Source organism: Triticum aestivum, chromosome 3B (assembly GCF_018294505.1).
Source record: "Triticum aestivum cultivar Chinese Spring chromosome 3B, IWGSC CS RefSeq v2.1, whole genome shotgun sequence".
In the NCBI taxonomy this organism is placed as follows: Eukaryota; Viridiplantae; Streptophyta; class Magnoliopsida; order Poales; family Poaceae; genus Triticum; species Triticum aestivum.
Window position 1 is genome coordinate 265,011,394 of NC_057801.1, and position 19,455 is coordinate 265,030,848.

Sequence of the window (19,455 nt, forward strand, 5' to 3'; positions counted from 1 at the left end):
AAGGGCCCTACAAAATTCTCTAGGAGTCTTGGTTGATGATCCAGAGGTACTAAAAGCAATGATACATGACTTTTATAAAACTTTGTATACCTCAGAGGGGGTGAGCAACCTGGAATCGGTTCTCAATTGTGTACCAACTAAGGTATCAACCGAGATGAATGAGCTACTCGTTGCACCGTACAGGGAAGAAGAAGTTAAGGCAGCCCCTTTTCAGATGTTTCCCACCAAAGCGCCTAGACCTGACGGATTTCCAGCTCCTTTTTACCAGCACCATTGGGATTTATGTGGAGCTTAGGTGATGGAGGCGGTCCTAAGGATAGTTCGGGGAGAGGATAGTCCTGAAAGTATTAATGACACGGTCTTGGTTCTTATCCCCAAGGTAATGAACCCATCCATGCTAACTCAATTCAGGCCAATCAGTTTTTGTAATGTTTTGTATAAGATTACGTCCAAGGTGATTGCGAATAGGCTGAAGCAGGTTCTCTCAGAGTTTATTTCAGAGGAGCAACCAGCCTTCATGCCAGGCAGACACATTACAGATAACATTATCAGTGTTTACGAGTGTCGTCACTTCATGAAACGCAGCAAGGCCACGGTTAACAGTTTCTATGCTCTAAAGCTCGATATGATGAAGGCATATGGCGCCTTTTATCCATCCAGAGGTATTCGACAGGGAGATTTGATATCCCCATATCTCTTTTCAATCGCAGCAGAGGGCCTTTCGTGCCTACTGAAATCCAGTTTCTCGTCGTCTCATCTTGAAGGGATCAAGGTGGCACCCACGGCGCCAGTCGTGAACCATCTCCTTTTTGCCGATGACAGCCTGTTGTTGTTTAAATCAAGTGTTGAAGGGGCTGTTGCAGTATCAAACTTGTTGGAACGCTACTGTTTGGCTCCGGGACAACGGATAAATCATGAGAAATCCTCTATTTTCTTCAGTAGAGGGTGCCCACAGGGTATGAGAGACAATATCAAAAGTACTTTAAATGTTCAGAATGAATCCCTCAGTGACAGGTACTTGGGGATGCCTACTGATGTTGGGCATTCAAAAATGGCACTTTCAAATATTTGGGTGACCGTGTCTGGGAGAAAATCAGAGGTTGGATGGATAAAATATTATCTACTGGGGGAAAGGAAGTGCTCATCAAGTCAGTGGCGCAGGCTATAACAGTGTTTTCTATGTCATGTTTCCGCCTCCCAAGGGGTTTATGTGAGAGTGTCACTTCCCTGATTAGGCAATTTTGGTGGGGAAGCAAACAGGGGAAATGAAAGCCGAGTTGGGTTGCCTGGGAAGAAATGACGAAGCCAAAACATCTGGGTGGCCTAGGTTTTCGGGACTTAGAAATCTTTAATCTTGCCCTTTTGTCAAAACAAGCATGGAGGATGCTTCAAAACCCCTTATCTTTGAGTGCCGGCATTCTCAAGGGGGTCTACTTCCCAGATGTTTCTCTGTTTGAGGCAGGACTGGGCAATCATCCATCACAGATTTGGCGGGCTATCTTGGATGGACGAGATATCATGGTGTAGGGTCTAGTGAGGAGGATATGAAACGGGGAAACCACTGACATATGACAAGATAATTGGCTTCCTCGTACACATATGAAGAGAACGGTCACGTCTCTGGTTCCAAATCCACGTCACAAAGTGTCGGAGCTCATCAATCATGTTACTTCCTCATGGAACGAACAACTAGTTTGGTCAACCTTCATACCAATCAATGCGGAGGCAATATTGCAGATTCCTCTCTGCACTGGACAGATTGAGGACTTTTGGGAATGGGGCGAGGATAGGCGGGGGATTTTCTCGGTGAGAACGGCATACAGAATGATTCAGCATAAGAAGCTAAGCCGAGAATCCTGGTTGTATGAACAAGAGGGCTCATCTCATTCACACACAGATAGTGAGGGATGGACTAAACTATGGGGAATCAGTGTACCCTTGAAGCTCAAGATTTTCCTATGGAGACTGGCCAAGAACACCACACCGACAGCAGCACTTTTGCATCGTCGGAATATGGCAGACACAGATACTTGTTGCCTCTGTGGAGCGGAAGATATGTGGAGACATGCATTACTAAACTGTACGGTCTCTCGGAGCACTTGGGCGATGTCTTCAGAACGCATTGTTGACGTGTTGAGCAGGAACGAAGAAGTTGATGCGAAGAGGTGGATTTTTTCCATGCATGAGGCATTATCGCATGAGGAGTTCACTACCTTTGTGGTCAAACTATGGGCATTGTGGGGAGCTCGCCGAAAAGTGATCCACGAGGAAATCTATCAAAGCCCGTTATCAGTCCACATTTTTATGCAGTCTTACATAAGTGAACTCAAGGCCATTCGACCCACGACTTCGAAGCAAAGGGGCAACCCTGTGCCACGCCCAACGGGTTGGATTGCTCCACCGTCGGGGCTAACAAAAGTTAATGTTGATGCGACAGTAGGGAGAGGAAGAAGACATGGAGCTGCGGCGGCAATATCCAGAGATTCTACGGGCCGGTTTTTGGGAGCTTCGGTCGTGGTCTCGGAGGTATATCAGAACCAGCTACCCTCGAATGCATGGTGATCAGGGAAGCGCTGGCTCTTGCTGATGATCTGAGCGTGGCGAACATCCAAGTGGCATCGGACGCGAATGTGGTAGTCAAGGACATCTGAGAGAACAATCCAACAGCGTACGGGGCGATCATACATGAAATAATAGAGCATAGGTCACATTTTCAAACTTGTAATATTAGCCATGAATTTAGGAGCTCGAATATCGAGGCTCACAAACTCGTGAAGCATGCTTTATCCCTTCCGGTTGGCCGACATGTCTGGTTAGGGCAGCCGGATGGACTATCTTTCGTCCATGTAAACATTGTGACGTCGTAATAAAGCTTCGGAGTTTGTCTAAAAAAAGATCGTTCAGAAAAAACAGATCATTGCCCCCCCCCTCGTCCCCCCGTAGAATCGTCCCTGTCTGTAGGGCACCTAATGTTGGGGAACGTGGTAATTTTAAAAAAATTCCTACGATCACGCAAGATCTATCTATGTGATGCATAGCAACAAGAGGGGAGAGTGTGTCCACGTACCCTCGTAGACCGAAAGCGGAAGCGTTATGACAACGCGGTTGATGTAGTCGTACGTCTTCACGATCGAACCGATCTTAGAACCGAACGTACAACACCTCCGCGATCAGCACACGTTCAGCTCGGGGACGTCCCTCGTACTCTTGATCCAGTTGAGGCCGAGGGAGAGTTTCGTCAGCACGACGGCATGGTGACAGTGATGATGAAGTTACCGGCGCAGGGCTTCCCCTAAGCACTACGACGATATGACCGAGGTGTGTAACTGTGGAGGGGGGCACCGCACACGGCTAAACAATGTCAACTTGTGTGTTCTAGGGTGCCCCTGCCCTCGTATATAAAGGAGCAAGGGGGGAGGCCGGCCGACCCTTGGGGCGCGCCAAGGAGGGGAGGAGTCCTCCTCCTAGTAGGAGTAGGACTCCTCCTTTCCTAGTCCAACTAGGAGGGGGAAGGGGGAAGGAAGGAGAGGGAGAGGGAGAGGGAAAGACGGGCTACACCCCCTCCCCTAGTCCAATTTGGACTCCCCTTGGGGGGCACCTCCTGGGCTGCTGCCCTCTCTCCCCTAAGGCCTACTAAGGCCCAATACTTCCCCGGGGGGTTTCGGTAACCCCTCCAGCACTCCGCTTTTCTCCAAAATCACCCGGAACACTTTCGGTGTCAGAATATAGCCGTCCAATATATCAATTTTTATGTCTCGACCATTTAGAGACTCCTCGTCATGTCCGTGATCACATCCGGGACTCCAGACTACCTTTGGTACATCAAAACACATAAACTCATAATACCAATCGTTATCGAACGTTAAGCGTGCGGACCTTCCGGGTTCGAGAACTATGTAGACATGACCGAGACACGTCTCCGGTCAATAACCAATAGCGGAACCTGGATGCTCATATTGGTTCCTACATATTGTACGAAGATCTTTATCGGTCAAACCGCATAACAACATACGTTGTTCCCTTTGTCATTCGGTATGTTACTTGCTCGAGATTCGATTGTCGGTATCGCAATACCTAGTTCAATCACGTTACCAGCAAGTCTCTGTACTCGTTCTGTAATACTGCATCCCGCAACTAACTCATTAGTTACAATGCTTGCAAGGCTTATAGTGATGAGTATTACCAAGAGGGCCCAGAGATACCTCTCCGAAACACGGAGTGACAAATCCTAATATCGATCTATGCCAACCCAACAAACACCTTCGGAGACACTTGTAGAGCACCTTTATAATCACCCTTTTACGTTGTGACATTTGGTAGCACAGAAAGTGTTCCTCCGGTATTCGGGAGTTGCATAATCTCAGTGTGAGGAACTTTGTATAAGTCATGAAGAAAGCAGTAGCAATAAAACTGACAGGATCATAATGCTAAGCTAACAGATGGGTCATCTCCATCACATCATTCTCCTAATGATGTGATCCCGTTCATCAAATGACAACACATGTCTATGGTTAGGAAACTTAACCATCTTTGATTAACGAGCTAGTCAAGTAAAGGCATACTAGGGACTATATATTTTGTCTATGTATTCACACATGTACCAAGTTTCCGGTTAATACAATTCTAGCATGAATAATAAACATTTGTCATGAATTAAGGAAATAAATAATAACTTTATTATTTCATCTAGGGCATATTTCCTTCACCTAATACAGGAGTTGACGATACCATTACAACTAACTAACTAACCAAATGTGGGGTTGTCGGTGTTGTTATCTATAACAGTGACACACAGAGTTAGCATTGGCTTGTTAGTGGTGCATCTACCAACACGTGTTCAGTCCTACATTGACCATTCTTGCACCATCACCGTGTGCCCACAAACATCCCAAGAGAAAGCTTTGCGGATGTGCATATATGTACGCCAAACAAACATATTGTCTTCACTAATAAATTATCAATACACTATCAAGTAAATTGTCCCCTCTTAATTATTGTTGAAGCTCCGCTATGTCTTTTTAAATGTTTCATCACAAATTTATTAAAAAATGAAAGTTAAAATGGAATCAAGGGGTACAAATAATCAATTTATAAAAAAAATCATGACATTGCATATAGATAACACAATTTAAATGCAGTTCCTCGGTCGGTCATGCCAATTTGCGGATAAGGTAGGGGAGGATGCCTCCATGGTTAAAGTATTCCAGCTCCACCTACATCACAAGAAAGAACAGGACAATGTAGGTTGTTTTAGAATATGTGCAAGAGGCATATTTTTATGTTTGACCATAAGTTTAGAAAAATTAACAACATGTTACATGACTAAATATACATGGAGGCTAAATTTTAGTTTGAAGACTATATCAATGCGTCAACCAGTTTACATTATGGCTTAGATATGACATACCTGCGTGTTAATGCAAAGTGTGCAAGTGAAGGATTTCCCATTTTGTGTCGTAACGGTCACATCTTGGCCTGGACGGATCTCGGTAATCTTGCCAGGGAGGTCGATCGTGAAACGCTCATGCCCACTGAGGTTGAGTGAATCTGCATCCTCGCCAACCTTGAAGCGGAGAGGGATAATCCCCATCCCCACCAAGTTACTCCGGTGGATGCGCTCGAAGCCCTTAGCGATCACTGCCTTGACGCCCTGTTCCAAAACACCACACAACTTGCTGATTAGTTTCATGCGAAGCAAGATTGAGGATCGGCATAGAGTCTCTCTATGGAGATGAATTGATTACCAGGAGCAATGGCCCCTTGGCGGCGCTATCACGGGAGCTCCCGGCTCCATACTCATCACCGGCAAGAATGACCATGTCATGACCCTCCGACTTGTATTTCTGCATTGCATTAATTACAACAAACAAACAAAAAAGTTGTAAGAAGTGGTTTTGAAAAGTGCACAGTGTTAGCAAAACATCAATAGTACACTTTTAGTGGATAGATTGTATATGAACCGAGGGGTCAATGTAGGTGATTAGATATTATTTCAGTGACTCCATAACTACTCGAATACATGTAATTTTGATGAAACTTTAAAAATAGACGATCACATACCATGGCAGCGTCGAAAACGTAATGCTTCTCCCCCGTAGGGACATGGATGGTTTTAGGCCCCACCTCTCCCTCCAAAAGCTTGTTCACAATCCTAATGTTGGCAAACGCCCCTCTCACAACGATCTCGTCGTTGGCACGTCGGCTGCCATATGTGGTGAAGTTCTCGGGCTTCACGCCGCGCTCCAGCAGATACTTGGCGGCAGGGGTTCCTGGCTTGATGACCCCTGAGGGAGAGATGTGGTCGGTGGTGATGCTGTCCCCTAGGCTTAGTAGGCAGTAGGCATCCTTCACTGAGGGCGGGCCGGGCGGGGTCATGGTTATATTTTCCAGGTACGCCGGCTTGTGGATGTAGGTGGATTTTGGATCCCATGGGTAGAGTGTCTCTTTCGGGACCACTAAATTGTTCCATGCGTCGTTGCCCTCCGTGATGGAACCATACGTGTCCACGAACATCTTCGGCAACACGTTGGACTTGATAACCTGGTCATCATGTAGCATTTCAGTTATACATGAAGGATCTAATAAGTTATCGTCACAAGATCTTTTTTTCCACGAAATATTTAGTGGTACTATTCTCGCTTCATCAAAGAAATTTATCTCATATATTAGTAACTGGAGTGAGTAAATTTAGACAACACATATTCTAGAGCGTGATTAATTTATCATCAATTTTAATCAGGTTGAACTTTACGTAATAAAGATAGCAGCTAAAACATGGACAGGAGTATTGAAGTTACAATACCTGCTCGATTTCTTCATTTGTGGGCCATACATCCTTGAAGTAAACCTCCTTGCCATCCTTTCCAATTCCAATAGGTTCGTTCTCAAAATCAATGTCAACCTAAAATGGCACGATTTGTAATGAGCCCTAGTTAACCATCATGCGAAGGAAAAGAGGGAGTTATGCCTATGTGAGCATCAAGGTGGGAGAATGTAATGGACTTACGGTGCCAGCAAGAGCATATGCAACAACAAGAGGTGGTGAGGCGAGGTAGTTAGCTCGAGTTAGAGGGTGCACACGACCCTCATAGTTACGGTTGCCCGACAACACAGCAACAACAACAACATCTAACCAAATAATATAAACCATGAGTACAAACGCATTGCTGTGAAAAATATTTAGTGTGCATTGTATTACCGTTATCTACAATAGCATCTGATAAAGATTTATCAAGGTCGCCGGAGTTGCCGATACAAGTGGTACAACCATATCCGACAAGATGGAAGCCTTGATGGTTCAAATATTCTTGAAGGCCACTGCATGAATAAATGGCAACATATTTTAATGCCATTCCCCATACATATACTATACGTTGCAACTATGATTCCATGTTTCTTCAAAAAGTTGCGGGGTGGCAAAAGGACATATATACCTGTGTTCCAAGTATTTGGTGACAACCAAAGATCCAGGGGCCAGGCTTGTCTTAACCCATGGCTTCACCTGAAGAAAAGTGTTTTTGCACAGTCAAAAACAGATTGTCACCGCAAGAGAAGAGACGAAGCACCAACAAGTCATCCATGCAAATAGAAGATGTGAACACATTATGAAAGAACAGACCTCAAGACCCAATTCGCAGGCTTTTTTTGCCACAAGGCCAGCACCAATCATAACGCTAGGATTTGATGAGTTTGTGGAACTGCATACTGCTGCAAGAACCACACTGCCATGTGTGATTTCAGCGGGTTGTCCATGGAAGTCAAATTTCACAATTTTATTATGTTGTTCCTTAGGCACTGCATAACCCTGAAATGTTTTTGAAGAAATTATAGGTATTTGGTGACTAATGTCGGATATTTAATCTCATTCCTGTCATGCATTAGCGATATGCCGCTAAACCAAAAGCTTACCTTGAAACCAACCTCATTGCCGAGGCAAGCATGCCAATCAGATTTCATCTCCTTCAAAGGAACCCGGTCATGAGGCCTACAATTTGATTAATCAAACAATAATCATAATGCACCTCCCCATTAGCAGAACAATTATATCATGAAATAACATGAAGGAGGATATCGAAGGAACTAAATGTCCTCTAAATAGAGAGGAACTATGCACCCAAATTGAAGCATGAGTACTCAAACTTTGGAGCTTCCATATTTATTCAATGAGAACAACATAGTCGTCAAGACCACACACCTCTTTGGGCCGGCAACAGAAGGCTCCACCGTAGTAAGGTCCAGCTCAAGATCTGAAGAGTAAACTGGTCCCGTTTGAGGCTGCCATCATGAACGCAAGTTTGTCCATATTCTGAGTAACATAAAACTCAAACGCGAGCATCATAATGAAAAAACAAAGGCAAAGCCATACCTCATTGCAGTCCACAAACATCTTGTTAGCTCGCAAATATGCTTCAATCATTGATACCTAAATCAAAATGCAATATTTGATTAGTTTGCATAAGGATGCAACCAATTTAATACTCCCTCCGTTCCTAAATATAAGTCTCTGTAGAGCTTCTACTACAAATCATATACGGATGTATATAGATGCATTTTAAGTGTAGATTCATTCGTTTTGCTTCGTATATAGTCCATTTAGTGAAATCTCTACAAAGACTTATATTTAGGAACGGAGGGAGTACATAGTATGTAGTACGCATGTTTAAGTGCTTTACTATTTACCTAAAAGCAGTTCAGTGACTTCCATGGAGAAGTGGTCGTGCTTTGGAAATAAACTAGTACTCCCTCCGTCCCATAATGTAAAACATTTTTTGACACTACACTAGAGTCAAAAAACGTCTTACATTATGGGACGAAGGGAGTATCATTTTTATTTTGTGGGTTTTTTCTTCAGAGAAGTCCATATTTAAACTCTAAATTGACACAAATGTCTAAGAAACAACCCTAAACTTCAAAACCACCTAAGTTACAACCCTGGACTTTCAGAACCGTGCAACTTTTAATCCTCACTCTGCTCAATCGGTTTTTGGTTAGTTTGACTGGTTTGAGCAGCTGTCCCGCCTAGTCGACATCCACATGAGTTGCCATGTCACGAGGAAAGGTCTTAAATATGTATTATCCTTGTATTTTTATCTGTTTGGCAAAGAAGTTTGAAACTTTCCCAAAATGATCATCACTGTACTGTTCATTTTATACAATGTTTTCAATTGTTTCTGGACACTTCATTTTTGGTCAAAAATTGAACATAAAAGGTCCTGCTATGTATTTTCCTTGTATTTTTTAATCTGTTTTGCAAAAAGCTTGAAACTTTTCCGGGTTGATCAGCATGGTAGTGTTTTTGTTAGAGAAGATTTTTATTTATTTTTGGATACTTCCATTTGTTGTCCAAATTTGAACGAAAAATGTCCTCAATGTGTATTTTGCTTGTATTTTTCAATATGAAAAGAAAAAAAAAAGTAAACTTACGTAGAATGATCAGCATGGTAAGTAGTGTTCCTGTTAGAGAATATTTTAATTTTCTAGGCACTTTTACTTTTGCTCAAACTTTTACAAAAAAGGCCATAAATATGTTTTTTCTTGTATTTTTAATCTGTTCAGCAAAATGTTTCAGCAAAAAAGTTTGGAACTTTCCCAGAATGATCAGCATGGTATTGTTCATTTTGGAGAAAGTCTTCAATATTTTGAAAACTTTTATCTTTGGGTCAAAATTTGGCCAAAAACAGTCCTGAATATGCATTTTCCAAGAGTGGCTAAACGGCTCCCGAGCTCATCTACTCCTGCGCACGAACAGTAAAATCAAAAGAAATACTAGAAAATTTCAAAAAATTCCGCATTTTTTCCATGGAAGATGGTGTTAGTGTGTGATGTTCGTGCCAAATTTCAGTTCGTTTGGACAGCTGAGCTGCTTTCAGCAAAAAAAGAAAACAAAATTGAGGTGTGTGAAAAAGTTTACTGTTCGTGCATTGTTCCGGACCGATTTTGTTTTTTCCTGAGAGCTGCTCAGATGTCCAAATGCGCTGAAATTTGGAGCGGACCTCACGTATTAAAATATCTTTGATCCAAAAATAGAGTTTTTTGAATTTGTTTACTATTTATTCTGATTTTACTGTTCACGGGATCAGATGAGCTCGTGAGCCGAAATGGATATTTGGTATTTTCCTTATATTTTTAATATGTTTGGCAAAAAAGTTTGAAATTATCACAAAATGATCATTATGGTAGTGTTCATTTTACACATTGTTTTCATTTTTCCTCGACACGTCTATTTTTGGTTCAAAAAAGTGTGTTGGTGATGTGGCGGCTGATGTGAATGCTGACTGGGTTGGTCAACTGGTCAAAACCATTCAAACTGACCAGAAGCCCGCTTGAGGGAGTTAGGGTTGAAATTTGCATGGTTTTGAAAGCTTCGGGTTGTATCTTAGATGGTTTTAAAGTTCTGAGTTGTTTCTTAAACATTCGTGTCAATTCAGCGCTGAAATATATATGGACTTCTCTCCATAAAATAAGAACGAAATATGGACTTCTCTTCTTTTTCGTAACTATTTGCTTCTAGGTCACTCAATGTGCTAAGTAACGAATTAAACTGGCAATAGCCAGAAAATCGTGCCCCAGATTATCATGCCTCTGAGAGCACGCCGGACCGTGTGTGCCCCAGACTCGGCAAGTGGCTAGGTTGGGGTCTCAAGTCTTAGATGTTAGGCTTGGCTGCGATGTCTGTTTGGTATTAGGCCCAGGCTATCTGCGCCCCTTTATCAACTGGATAGGTGTAGCGACAGTTTGTTGCTTAGACGGCGGCTTTAGTCTTACTGTTGTATGACTTTGTAAGGTCTTGTGAGAATAAGTAATAAAGTGGCCGTATGCATCACCCAGATGCAGAGGTCGGGGGTCATCCTCCTTTTTTAAAAAAGCTATTAGGCTTTTGGATATGGCGAAAGCTTTTAGCTTTCTTCTTGTGTGAAGAGCTAGCTAATGGCCTAAGTGCCCAACCAAAAACTCCCTATAGCATGTAGTGTAATGGAGAAGCGCTATGGTTTGCTCACGGTACCAGTTTTACCCACCTATATCATGCTTATTTAGCTATCAACAAATAGAAAAAAAAACAAATAGAAATGTGATGGAATAGACTAAGAGTAGTAGATAGTTAAACATACTGTTTCATCACTTCGCCCTATTAGTCTGAGGTAATCTAATGCCACTTGATCTACAGGGAAAAATCCCATGGTAGCGCCATATTCTGGAGTCATGTTTGCGATTGTGGCTCTAGCAGGCAAAGGGATGCTGCCCACACCCTCACCTGAATGTAATAGAAAAAGGAGAAAACACTAATTAAATATGACCAATATATACGAACATGTTATCTGTCGCTATTTAGCACGAACCCCTACCGTGGAATTCAATAAATTTGCCAACAACACCATGCTTCCTTAGCATCTGGGTCAAAGTAAGGGCAAGGTCTGTAGTAGTGACACCATCCTGTAACTTTCCGGTGAGCTTGAATCCAACCACACCTGGTAAAACCATGCTCATTGGCTGCATATGGTAATAACATGTGGTGAGATGCAGCTAAATCAAATGTTAGCTAATAATAATCAACATTTATCATTATTATATTGCTGAACTTATAGTGAAATAAGGACGATCGATCTCAAGAGCACGCGGACAACTAGTGTCCCAAAAAGAAATTATATCGAAACAAGTAGATCAATCTTAAGAGCACACGATTTTCACTTGAGATTTACCTGCCCAAGCATTGCAGCCATTGCTTCGATACCACCCACTCCCCAACCTGCAACACCGAGACTATTAATCATAGTGGTGTGTGAATCAGTGCCAACCACGCTGTCAGGGTACAAGACACCATCTGCTTTGAAGACAACTCTGGAAAGATACTCAAGATTGACCTGATATTTGTGTTACAAAACCAAAGATGAGTACAAAGAGTTAGTCATACAGGAGACTTATTAGCCGCACAGAAATTGGCCCCTGGACCCAGATCATTTACTTGATGAAGGATCCCAGAACCAGGGGGAAGAACCAGCATATTGTTGAAAGCAGATGACGCCCATTTGAAGAAACTAAATCTTTCTTTGTTGCGGCTAAACTCCAGGTCCATGTTTTGTTTCAATGCATCGGCACACTTGGCTACATCCACCCGCACTGAGTGGTCAATGACGAGATCCACCGGAACCTGCAATACTCCAGATGAAAAATCTGTATTTGAAAAAAAAAAGTTCAAGATAAAGAAAATGCCTGTTCTATATCCCAGGCTACTTGAAGTGATTTTGCTACGATACAGAACAAACTGATACTGTAGAGCTTTTTGGATAACAAAGATGGCAGATGTGTACCAGTGGGTTGATCTTTTTGGGATCACTCTCTAGCTCCGCTATCACATCTCGTATGGCTGCAAGATCTACAACAGCTGGGCCGCCAGTGTTGTCCTAGAGAGTAAGGGCAGTCATCAGCAAAATACATTCGAAAACATGAGGAATTAATCTTGTGTGATGTATCAGTTTAATACCATAAGAACAAGCCGTGCTGGCTTGAATGGTATCTCGGCAAGCTTTGGGGATGTCTTCTCCCAGTCGATGATATTCTGGATATCACTCTCCGTAACTTGGAAGTTATCGTAGTTGCGGACAGCTGATTCTAGAAGAATACGGATACAGTAGGGAAGCTTATCTGATAAAGCAGAAAATAAAAATATTTGTCAGAATTAGTATTTTTGCAAATCTATAAAGAGTATATCATTACAGTCTATATGTACGCAAAACAGTATGATTATTATGTATGCAATTGAAATATGGTTGTACCGACAAACGTGCATTGTGCGTTCTCAGTTGCTAGGAATAAAAACTGCACTGATAGAGGAGGAGAAAACTCAAAGAAATAAATGAAAAACAGAAAAGAGTCATTACCTATCTTTGGATCATTCAGTGCAGGAATGCTGTAGAACTTGCCATACTCTCCACCACCAGGCTTAGGGAGGTTGGTCAAGGTCTTGGCGAAGCGATCGGTTGCTGCATGCAAACACAAACAACAAGATTCTTACACGTGGACGTGGTTGATAGTTAACGTTACTATTATATTGCTGAACAATATCATTATTATATTGCTGAACATCATGCAGCTTCATGTGTCGATCGTGCGCAGCCTCTGCTTTCTATGGTGTCTAGCAAAAACGACGGTGGTTGTTGCATTTGGCGCCGCTGGTTGAAGCTCCACCAATTGTCTCTGGTTCAACCAAAAAACGACCGTACCTTTTATTTGGCACAGTTGGTTGCAGCTCCACGGCGTACTAAAGTCAAAGTGGGGAGATCAATCAAACCCGGTGCGTTGCTAAGATAAGCCACGAGCGGATGGGATTCACAGCTACAGTTTCGTGTATATTACCTCTACAAAGCTACAGCTATCTCCATTCCCCACATGGGTCTCTCATCCGCTCCGACGACCAGCGGGTGCTCGCGCGCGTACCTGGGGCCGCACCCGCTCCCTCCACGGCGCTGCCACAGGGAGCGGCAGCAGGCTGCTGACGCCCCCGCCGCGCCAAGAAGCCGTCGCGGCTTCGTCGAGGCACTGGCAGAGAAGGTCCAACAGACCTTCGCTGCCCCAGCTTCTCCACCACGATCGCCGCCGCCACCGCATGCGAGCATCGTCGGCGGCAACGAGGAGGAGAGCGCTCCAAATAATCCCCGGCTGGAGGACGCGGGAAGGAGGAGCGGGAGCAAGGGTGGGATTGGGAGGATGTGAGGGTGGTGTTGAACCAGTGGCCGTGGGAAATTTGGAGTCCAGCCGTGGACGCCATGGGGGGATTTGCCCGAGAAAAAGCACCAGGCAGAGCACTGGAATGTAATGGCCAATCAGTGGAGGAGGAATTATTGGAGGGAATAATCTACTGTGATTGAAGGGAAGCGTGTGGGGCCAGTACAAGCACCGTAGCCAGTAGAGAAATGCAAGTTGGAGGGAGCAAAGCAAACACACGGCCGGCGGCAGGCAAAGCCGTCCCCGTCCGTCGCGGCAAACGAAAATAAGGGACGATTAAAAACGAAGCAAACTAATGGAAGAACCCATGTGCAACATCTACATGCACGAATTTGTACGCGGCATGAGTACCACACGAGGTATTATTCCTCATCGACCGGTTACTGGTACGTACGTGACACAGCCATTCGATCCATCTGCTTGTGATATAATTGTCTATATAATAGTTCTATTACTAGTAGAAAGAAGGGAGGTGGATTTTTAGCACCCCGGGTGCTCTGCACCCCTGTGCGAACATTAAATTTTAAAAAATATCAAAAAAAATTTCAAGATTTTGGGATATCAAACCTGACTTTTTGATCTACTCCCATGTGTAATTTCGTGAAAAAAATATATAAGGAAACGTATTCATGGCCAAAAAAAACAGAAACTTTCTATGTATAGAAAAAAAACTATTTGGACGGATTTTTTGTTCGGACAGTATTTCCTTCTTCACGGATACATTTTCTGGTATTTTTTCACGAAACTTCACACAGGAGTAGATTGAGAACCCATGTTTGATATCGCCAAATTTCAGTTTTTTTGTTTTTTTGATACTTTTTACGATTAATATTCGTAAAGGGGTGTGGAGCACCCAGGAGCTCCTGTGTATTTTCCTAGAAAGAAGTGCTTATTTAAACCTGGTTGCAATCGTCTTGTTGTTAACTCGGACAATATGGAAGTGATTGAGACAATGAATAATGGAGGACACTCAGCAGGAGTGGCAACTATAGTTTTTGATGATTGCTATTTTTTGCTTGTGATTTTCCTATTATTAGATTTGAACATTGTAATAGGGAAGCAAATAAGGTGGCTCGTGAAATTGCTATGCTAGCGAAATTTTCTGTCACTAGGGGTTGGTCTAAAGAGCCCATGAATGATATTGTACTTTTTCTTATTGACAATGTAACCGTTATTTCTAATTAATAAAGTTGCAGTTTTATTTCAGAAAAAGTGCTTATTTCAACATTGAACTCACGGGGAAATGCCCTTTGGTTCATGAGTGTGTATCCACCTGATATTGGAAAAAATAAATAAAAATTAAAAAAGTCAGAAGTTTCTTTGAATAAGCTTGTCTTTTTTTGGCACTACTATATATCGTTTTCACGAATAAAAACCCACTGTTGACTTCAGGGCCAAAAAATATTGCTATATACAAGTCACTATTCACACTTTTTGTCTAAACTTCCCTTTTTATGTTTCCCTGGAGTCAATAGGGTTTTTATATTTCGTGCAACTTCTTTTACGAGTAGAATGGAAGGCCAAGTTGAGTTCGAAAATATTTTCAGAATTTTTTGACTTTTTATTAATTACAAATATTTCCATAGTGTATATACACCCAAGAAGCAAATGCTCTTGTCCTGAAATCACGCCTTTATAATCCTGAACTCCAATACCATTTATATTACAACTCTAAACTCAGAACTCCAATTTTCTGGTAGGTTTTGACATGTATTGAAGACTTGACCGCCTAGTAAGCCGCCATATCATTAATATTTGACCCAAAAAATGAAAGTGTCCAGAACAAATTGAAAACCCTAAAAAAAATGAGCCCCACCATGTGGACATTATTTTTTTGCGAAAAAAACAAAAATACATATTTAGGATCATTTTTGGTCAAACAAAAAAAATGCAATTGTCCAAAAAAACTGAAAACGGTCTAAAAAATTAAACCTGCCATGCTGATCATTGTGGCGAAGTTCGAAAGTTTTCGCCAAACAAAATAAAAACACAACGAAAATGCATATCCCAGACCATTTTTGGTCAAAAATTGTCCAAAATATAAAATTGTCTAGAAAAAATTGAAAACATTCCCAAAATGAGCCTTGCCACGCTGATCATTTTGGGTAAGTTTGATTTTCTTTTGCCAAATAGATTAACAAATACTAGGAAAATACATATCCTCTCCATCTTTTCTTGATTTTAGTTGTATTTCTAATTCTGTTTGGCAAAGAAATTTCAAACTTTCTCAGAATATTTAGCATGACAGTGTTCAGTTTTAGAATATTTTCAATTTTGTATGGACAGTTTATTTTGTTGTCAAATTTTGAACAAAAATGGTCCTCAATATGTATTTTTATTAGTTTTGCGAAAAAATTCAAATTTTCACAAAATGATTAGCATGACAAAGGATTTTTTTCAAACTATTCTGGAAAATTTAATTGTTTTCGGTCATTCTGACAAAAAATGGTCCCGAATATGTATTTTTTATTCTATTCCGCAAAAAGTTTCAAACTTTCCTTGAATTATCCGCATGGTATTGCTCTTTTTTGGGAAAGATGTCGAATTTTTCTGGACCCTTTATTTTTTTGGGTCTAATTCTCGTGATGTGGTGGCTGATTAGGCGGTCAAATCGTCAAGGCCTATCAAAACCGACCAGAAACTGGTTTGAGGGACACAAGGTTGAAACATACATATCCGGTTTTGAGAGTTTAGAGTTATACCGCACACGATATTGGAGTTGAGGGTCCTAAATTAAATTAGGGCGTGAGTTCAGGGTTGAAATATGCACTTTTCTCTTACTAATACACTATAGTACTTCCGTGATAATAATTTTGGATGAGTAACAGTTGGTACGGATGTGTACAATGTAGGTAAAATCTGGTCTAAAAACTCTTATATAGGAGTCCAAATATTGCAACATGCAAGTGTTGAGGAACTATCCTAAAACCGGATTTACTAGAACATAGTTTTGACCTCTATAACCACTCTAGAATATGTTTTCCTAAGTTCTAACGCATGAGATCCTTAAGGATGCTTAGCATTGCACTGGTTTCAGTTTTATTGCACTTGGCTCTAGCCATTCACTTAGGGCATCTCCAGAGGCACCTCCTACTCTTGCTTCATTGTCCGTCTAGACATTGTCACCCCAAACTCCCCATATATTTGAACCGTTCCTAGTGGTTGGGTGACATGTTTTTTGCGGTCAAATGGGGGACATCACGGAAACATCCAGACGTGCCCGCCCGACAAATGAGGTACGCGATTTATTTGAATGCCTTTGGAGATGCCCTTACAACCGATCCACATTGTCCATGCTCTTACAGTGATGGGTCACACTAATGACTTGTTAGAAAAATATATGAAATTACATATAAGGTCACCTTTGCCTGTGAACATGTACTTCATATATAGGTCATAGTTCAGTTATATTGAGATGGTACCCCAGAGGTCAAACAATTTATAGTTTTTTTTTACTTTTAAACAAATTTATCTTCTTTTGGGGTTAACCGTTATGTGCTTAATATATAACTAGCATAGTGGTCCACGCATATGCGTGTGGCAACATCTTAATCATTGATTAAATTTTTTTCTTAAATGTATACGAAACAGGAGCATATAGATTCTGAAAGCCACGGATACTCATCCAAAAAATACCAACAATTTTTAGACCTTTTTGTGCCTGAATAGTCTGCAACAAAACATGATTAAATGGTGTATCGCCAATAAAAGTATACATTTGCTATCTTTTACACAAAAAATATTACAAGAGTCTCCATCTTTATCAGGTTGACCGTTATAGATGCTAGAGAAGATTTTTGGCACCACAACACCAACGCTCCACTTATATTCAAAATTTCAAAAGTTATATTATTGTTCAAAATTATATTACCAAAGAACTAGTGCTCCATGTGTGCATGTGGAAATGTACTATGGACATGCAAAACCTCTTGAAAAATATGTTTTCACTTGGCTTGCACACATACAAAATACTATGCCATGATTGGTTGGGTCACATAATTTATTTATTTACTTATTCGGCAGCTCAAATAATGAATGAAAAAAAACTGATTTACTCTTGGCCACACATGAACCTGTTTAAACAAATATATAAAAATAAATTAACCAAAGTTTTTAATCTGAGAAGCTCCAAAAGAACATTGACAGATGTACATTGCGGGAATAATTACAAAGATATAGATTCTATAGGGTAAATTTTAATAATTTGCCAACTGTGCAGAAAATAAAACCATTGTGCATTCACCTTTTCGGTGCTATATATTTTCTAGTGCATGATTTTTTTTTCTTTTGTATAGATCAAACAATCGTAAATTTTAAGCACGGAGTTCATAAGGGCCCATGTTTTAAAACCAAAATTTCTACATGTGTTAAAGTTTTAAAATTCCTCAAAATGCCAAAAAATGGAACAGCTGTAGCAGTGTCGGCAGGACAATCCAGATTCTCTAAATTGTTAGAGCGAATTCAGAATTCAGAGAGCTATCTCTAAAGTGAACAACCCTTATTGAACGTTGCATCAGAAATGGCACGGTGTAACTATTTCATGATGTGACTTAGCTTAGGTAAGTTAGAAACCTCGATCCTTCTTTATAAGGAAAAAAAACACCTGTACCATGCCACAAAAGTAGATAAGCTTTACCTGGCTCCACGCCTACTGAAAAAGAAAGCCTTCCGCAACAAGTCCAGATCCAAATCAGGTAGCTGCCTCATCTAGCGAGCTAGCAAGACTGGAAGGGGCGTTGGAAGGAACACATGCCAAGTTGCACCTATACTACGAGCTCTGCAAGCTGCCGGAGGAACAGCGGCGTAGCCAAGTTCATGCTCACCAAACTGCCGGTCGGCTACGGCGTCCACGTTAGTTATAGGTGCTCGGCGTCACTGCCAACTAGGGTATATTTGCTGACCGAGCTCGGTGCCGCCGCCACCGACGTACGCCTGGGCCATTCAAGTGTTGTTTACCAAGCTCCGCTCGAGCTTACCATGGCCGGAGAACCGGAGAAGCTTGATGCTTTCCAACAAAGAGCGATAGTTGGCGGTTGAGAAGAAACTGCAGCGGCAGGGGATGGGTCTTCTTGGGCCACTTGGGTTATCTTCTTATACTGCCGGCCGAGTTGAAGTCGATTGCACAAACTCATACGAACACACACACACGGAGAGAGGGGGGGAGAGAGAAAACACACGCTAACGCACCTGCATCGGCCATCTTGCGCAGGAAAAATCGCTCGATGGACGGCCGGCACGGCGGCGCACCAACCGTCGTTCCGGCGCCTGTCCGCGAGACGAGACCCGCCGATGACCACCCGCACGGCCGCGTGAGCGTGAGGCGCCTGGCCGCGGTGCGGGCAAGGAGCATAAGGTGGAGATCGGCGGAAGCAGAACGGAGCTGGAGGGAGAAGGATCTGCCGATGGGACTAGCTTTGTACTAGCAATAGTTTAATGAAAATGGTGCATGGCCACGAGCTACTTCCAACCCCAAAGCTACTAATATATTGCCACTTGCACCGAATTATCTGAGGACAACTGGACGTGTCACGTGAGTTGGATAGGGGACATTGTATGCTAGTCTTTTTTTTCTTGAAGTGGAAGTCATTTTCTGCTGGCCGATCGGATCTAGGAGTAGATCCGAAGAGCAGCCAATGGAGACGATGCACGCGCGCTCAGCCCATTAAACTATCTCACCGTTTACCTCGTGGGGTGCTGCTTCGCCACAAACAGTACATCTCTCTCTCTCTCTCTCTC

General features: G+C 42.2%; 1 protein-coding gene across 3 annotated transcripts; it reads right to left on the minus strand.

Moving 5' to 3' along the window:
• Window positions 1–4,920: 4,920 nt before the first annotated feature.
• Window positions 4,921–19,204, minus strand: LOC123069649 (putative aconitate hydratase, cytoplasmic). 3 transcript variants are annotated; one of them, XM_044492561.1, is made up of 20 exons: window positions 18,907–19,204; window positions 12,876–12,977; window positions 12,479–12,639; window positions 12,306–12,398; window positions 11,960–12,145; window positions 11,697–11,858; window positions 11,343–11,487; window positions 11,109–11,251; window positions 8,366–8,422; window positions 8,195–8,274; window positions 7,909–7,984; window positions 7,619–7,804; window positions 7,434–7,501; window positions 7,199–7,317; window positions 7,007–7,128; window positions 6,803–6,901; window positions 6,061–6,540; window positions 5,745–5,843; window positions 5,408–5,650; window positions 4,921–5,213 (listed from the first exon to the last, which is right to left on the minus strand). In XM_044492561.1, the coding sequence occupies exons 1-20, from the start codon at window positions 19,067–19,069 to the stop codon at window positions 5,151–5,153; spliced, it is 2,847 nt and encodes a 948-aa protein (XP_044348496.1). In that variant the 5' UTR covers window positions 19,070–19,204; the 3' UTR covers window positions 4,921–5,150. The 3 variants fall into 3 exon arrangements, with proteins under 3 accessions (XP_044348496.1, XP_044348495.1, XP_044348497.1); XM_044492560.1 differs by lacking the exon at window positions 18,907–19,204 and adding an exon at window positions 13,432–13,789; XM_044492562.1 differs by lacking the exon at window positions 18,907–19,204 and adding an exon at window positions 13,351–13,369.
• Between the last annotated feature and the right edge of the window lie 251 nt (window positions 19,205–19,455).

What these genes read in the sequence shown, in the direction of transcription:
- LOC123069649 (XM_044492560.1), bottom strand. Translation starts at nt 13,762, where the DNA reads ATGGCGTCCACGGCTGGACTCCAAATTTCCCACGGCCACTGGTTCAAC. An exon ending in CATATGCTCTTGCTGGCACC is followed by an intron (nt 6,902 to 7,006) that starts GTAAGTCCATTA and finishes GTGCCATTTTAG; the next exon opens with GTTGACATTGATTTTGAGAA. An exon ending in ACGTTTTCGACGCTGCCATG is followed by an intron (nt 5,844 to 6,060) that starts GTATGTGATCGT and finishes AATGCAATGCAG; the next exon opens with AAATACAAGTCGGAGGGTCA.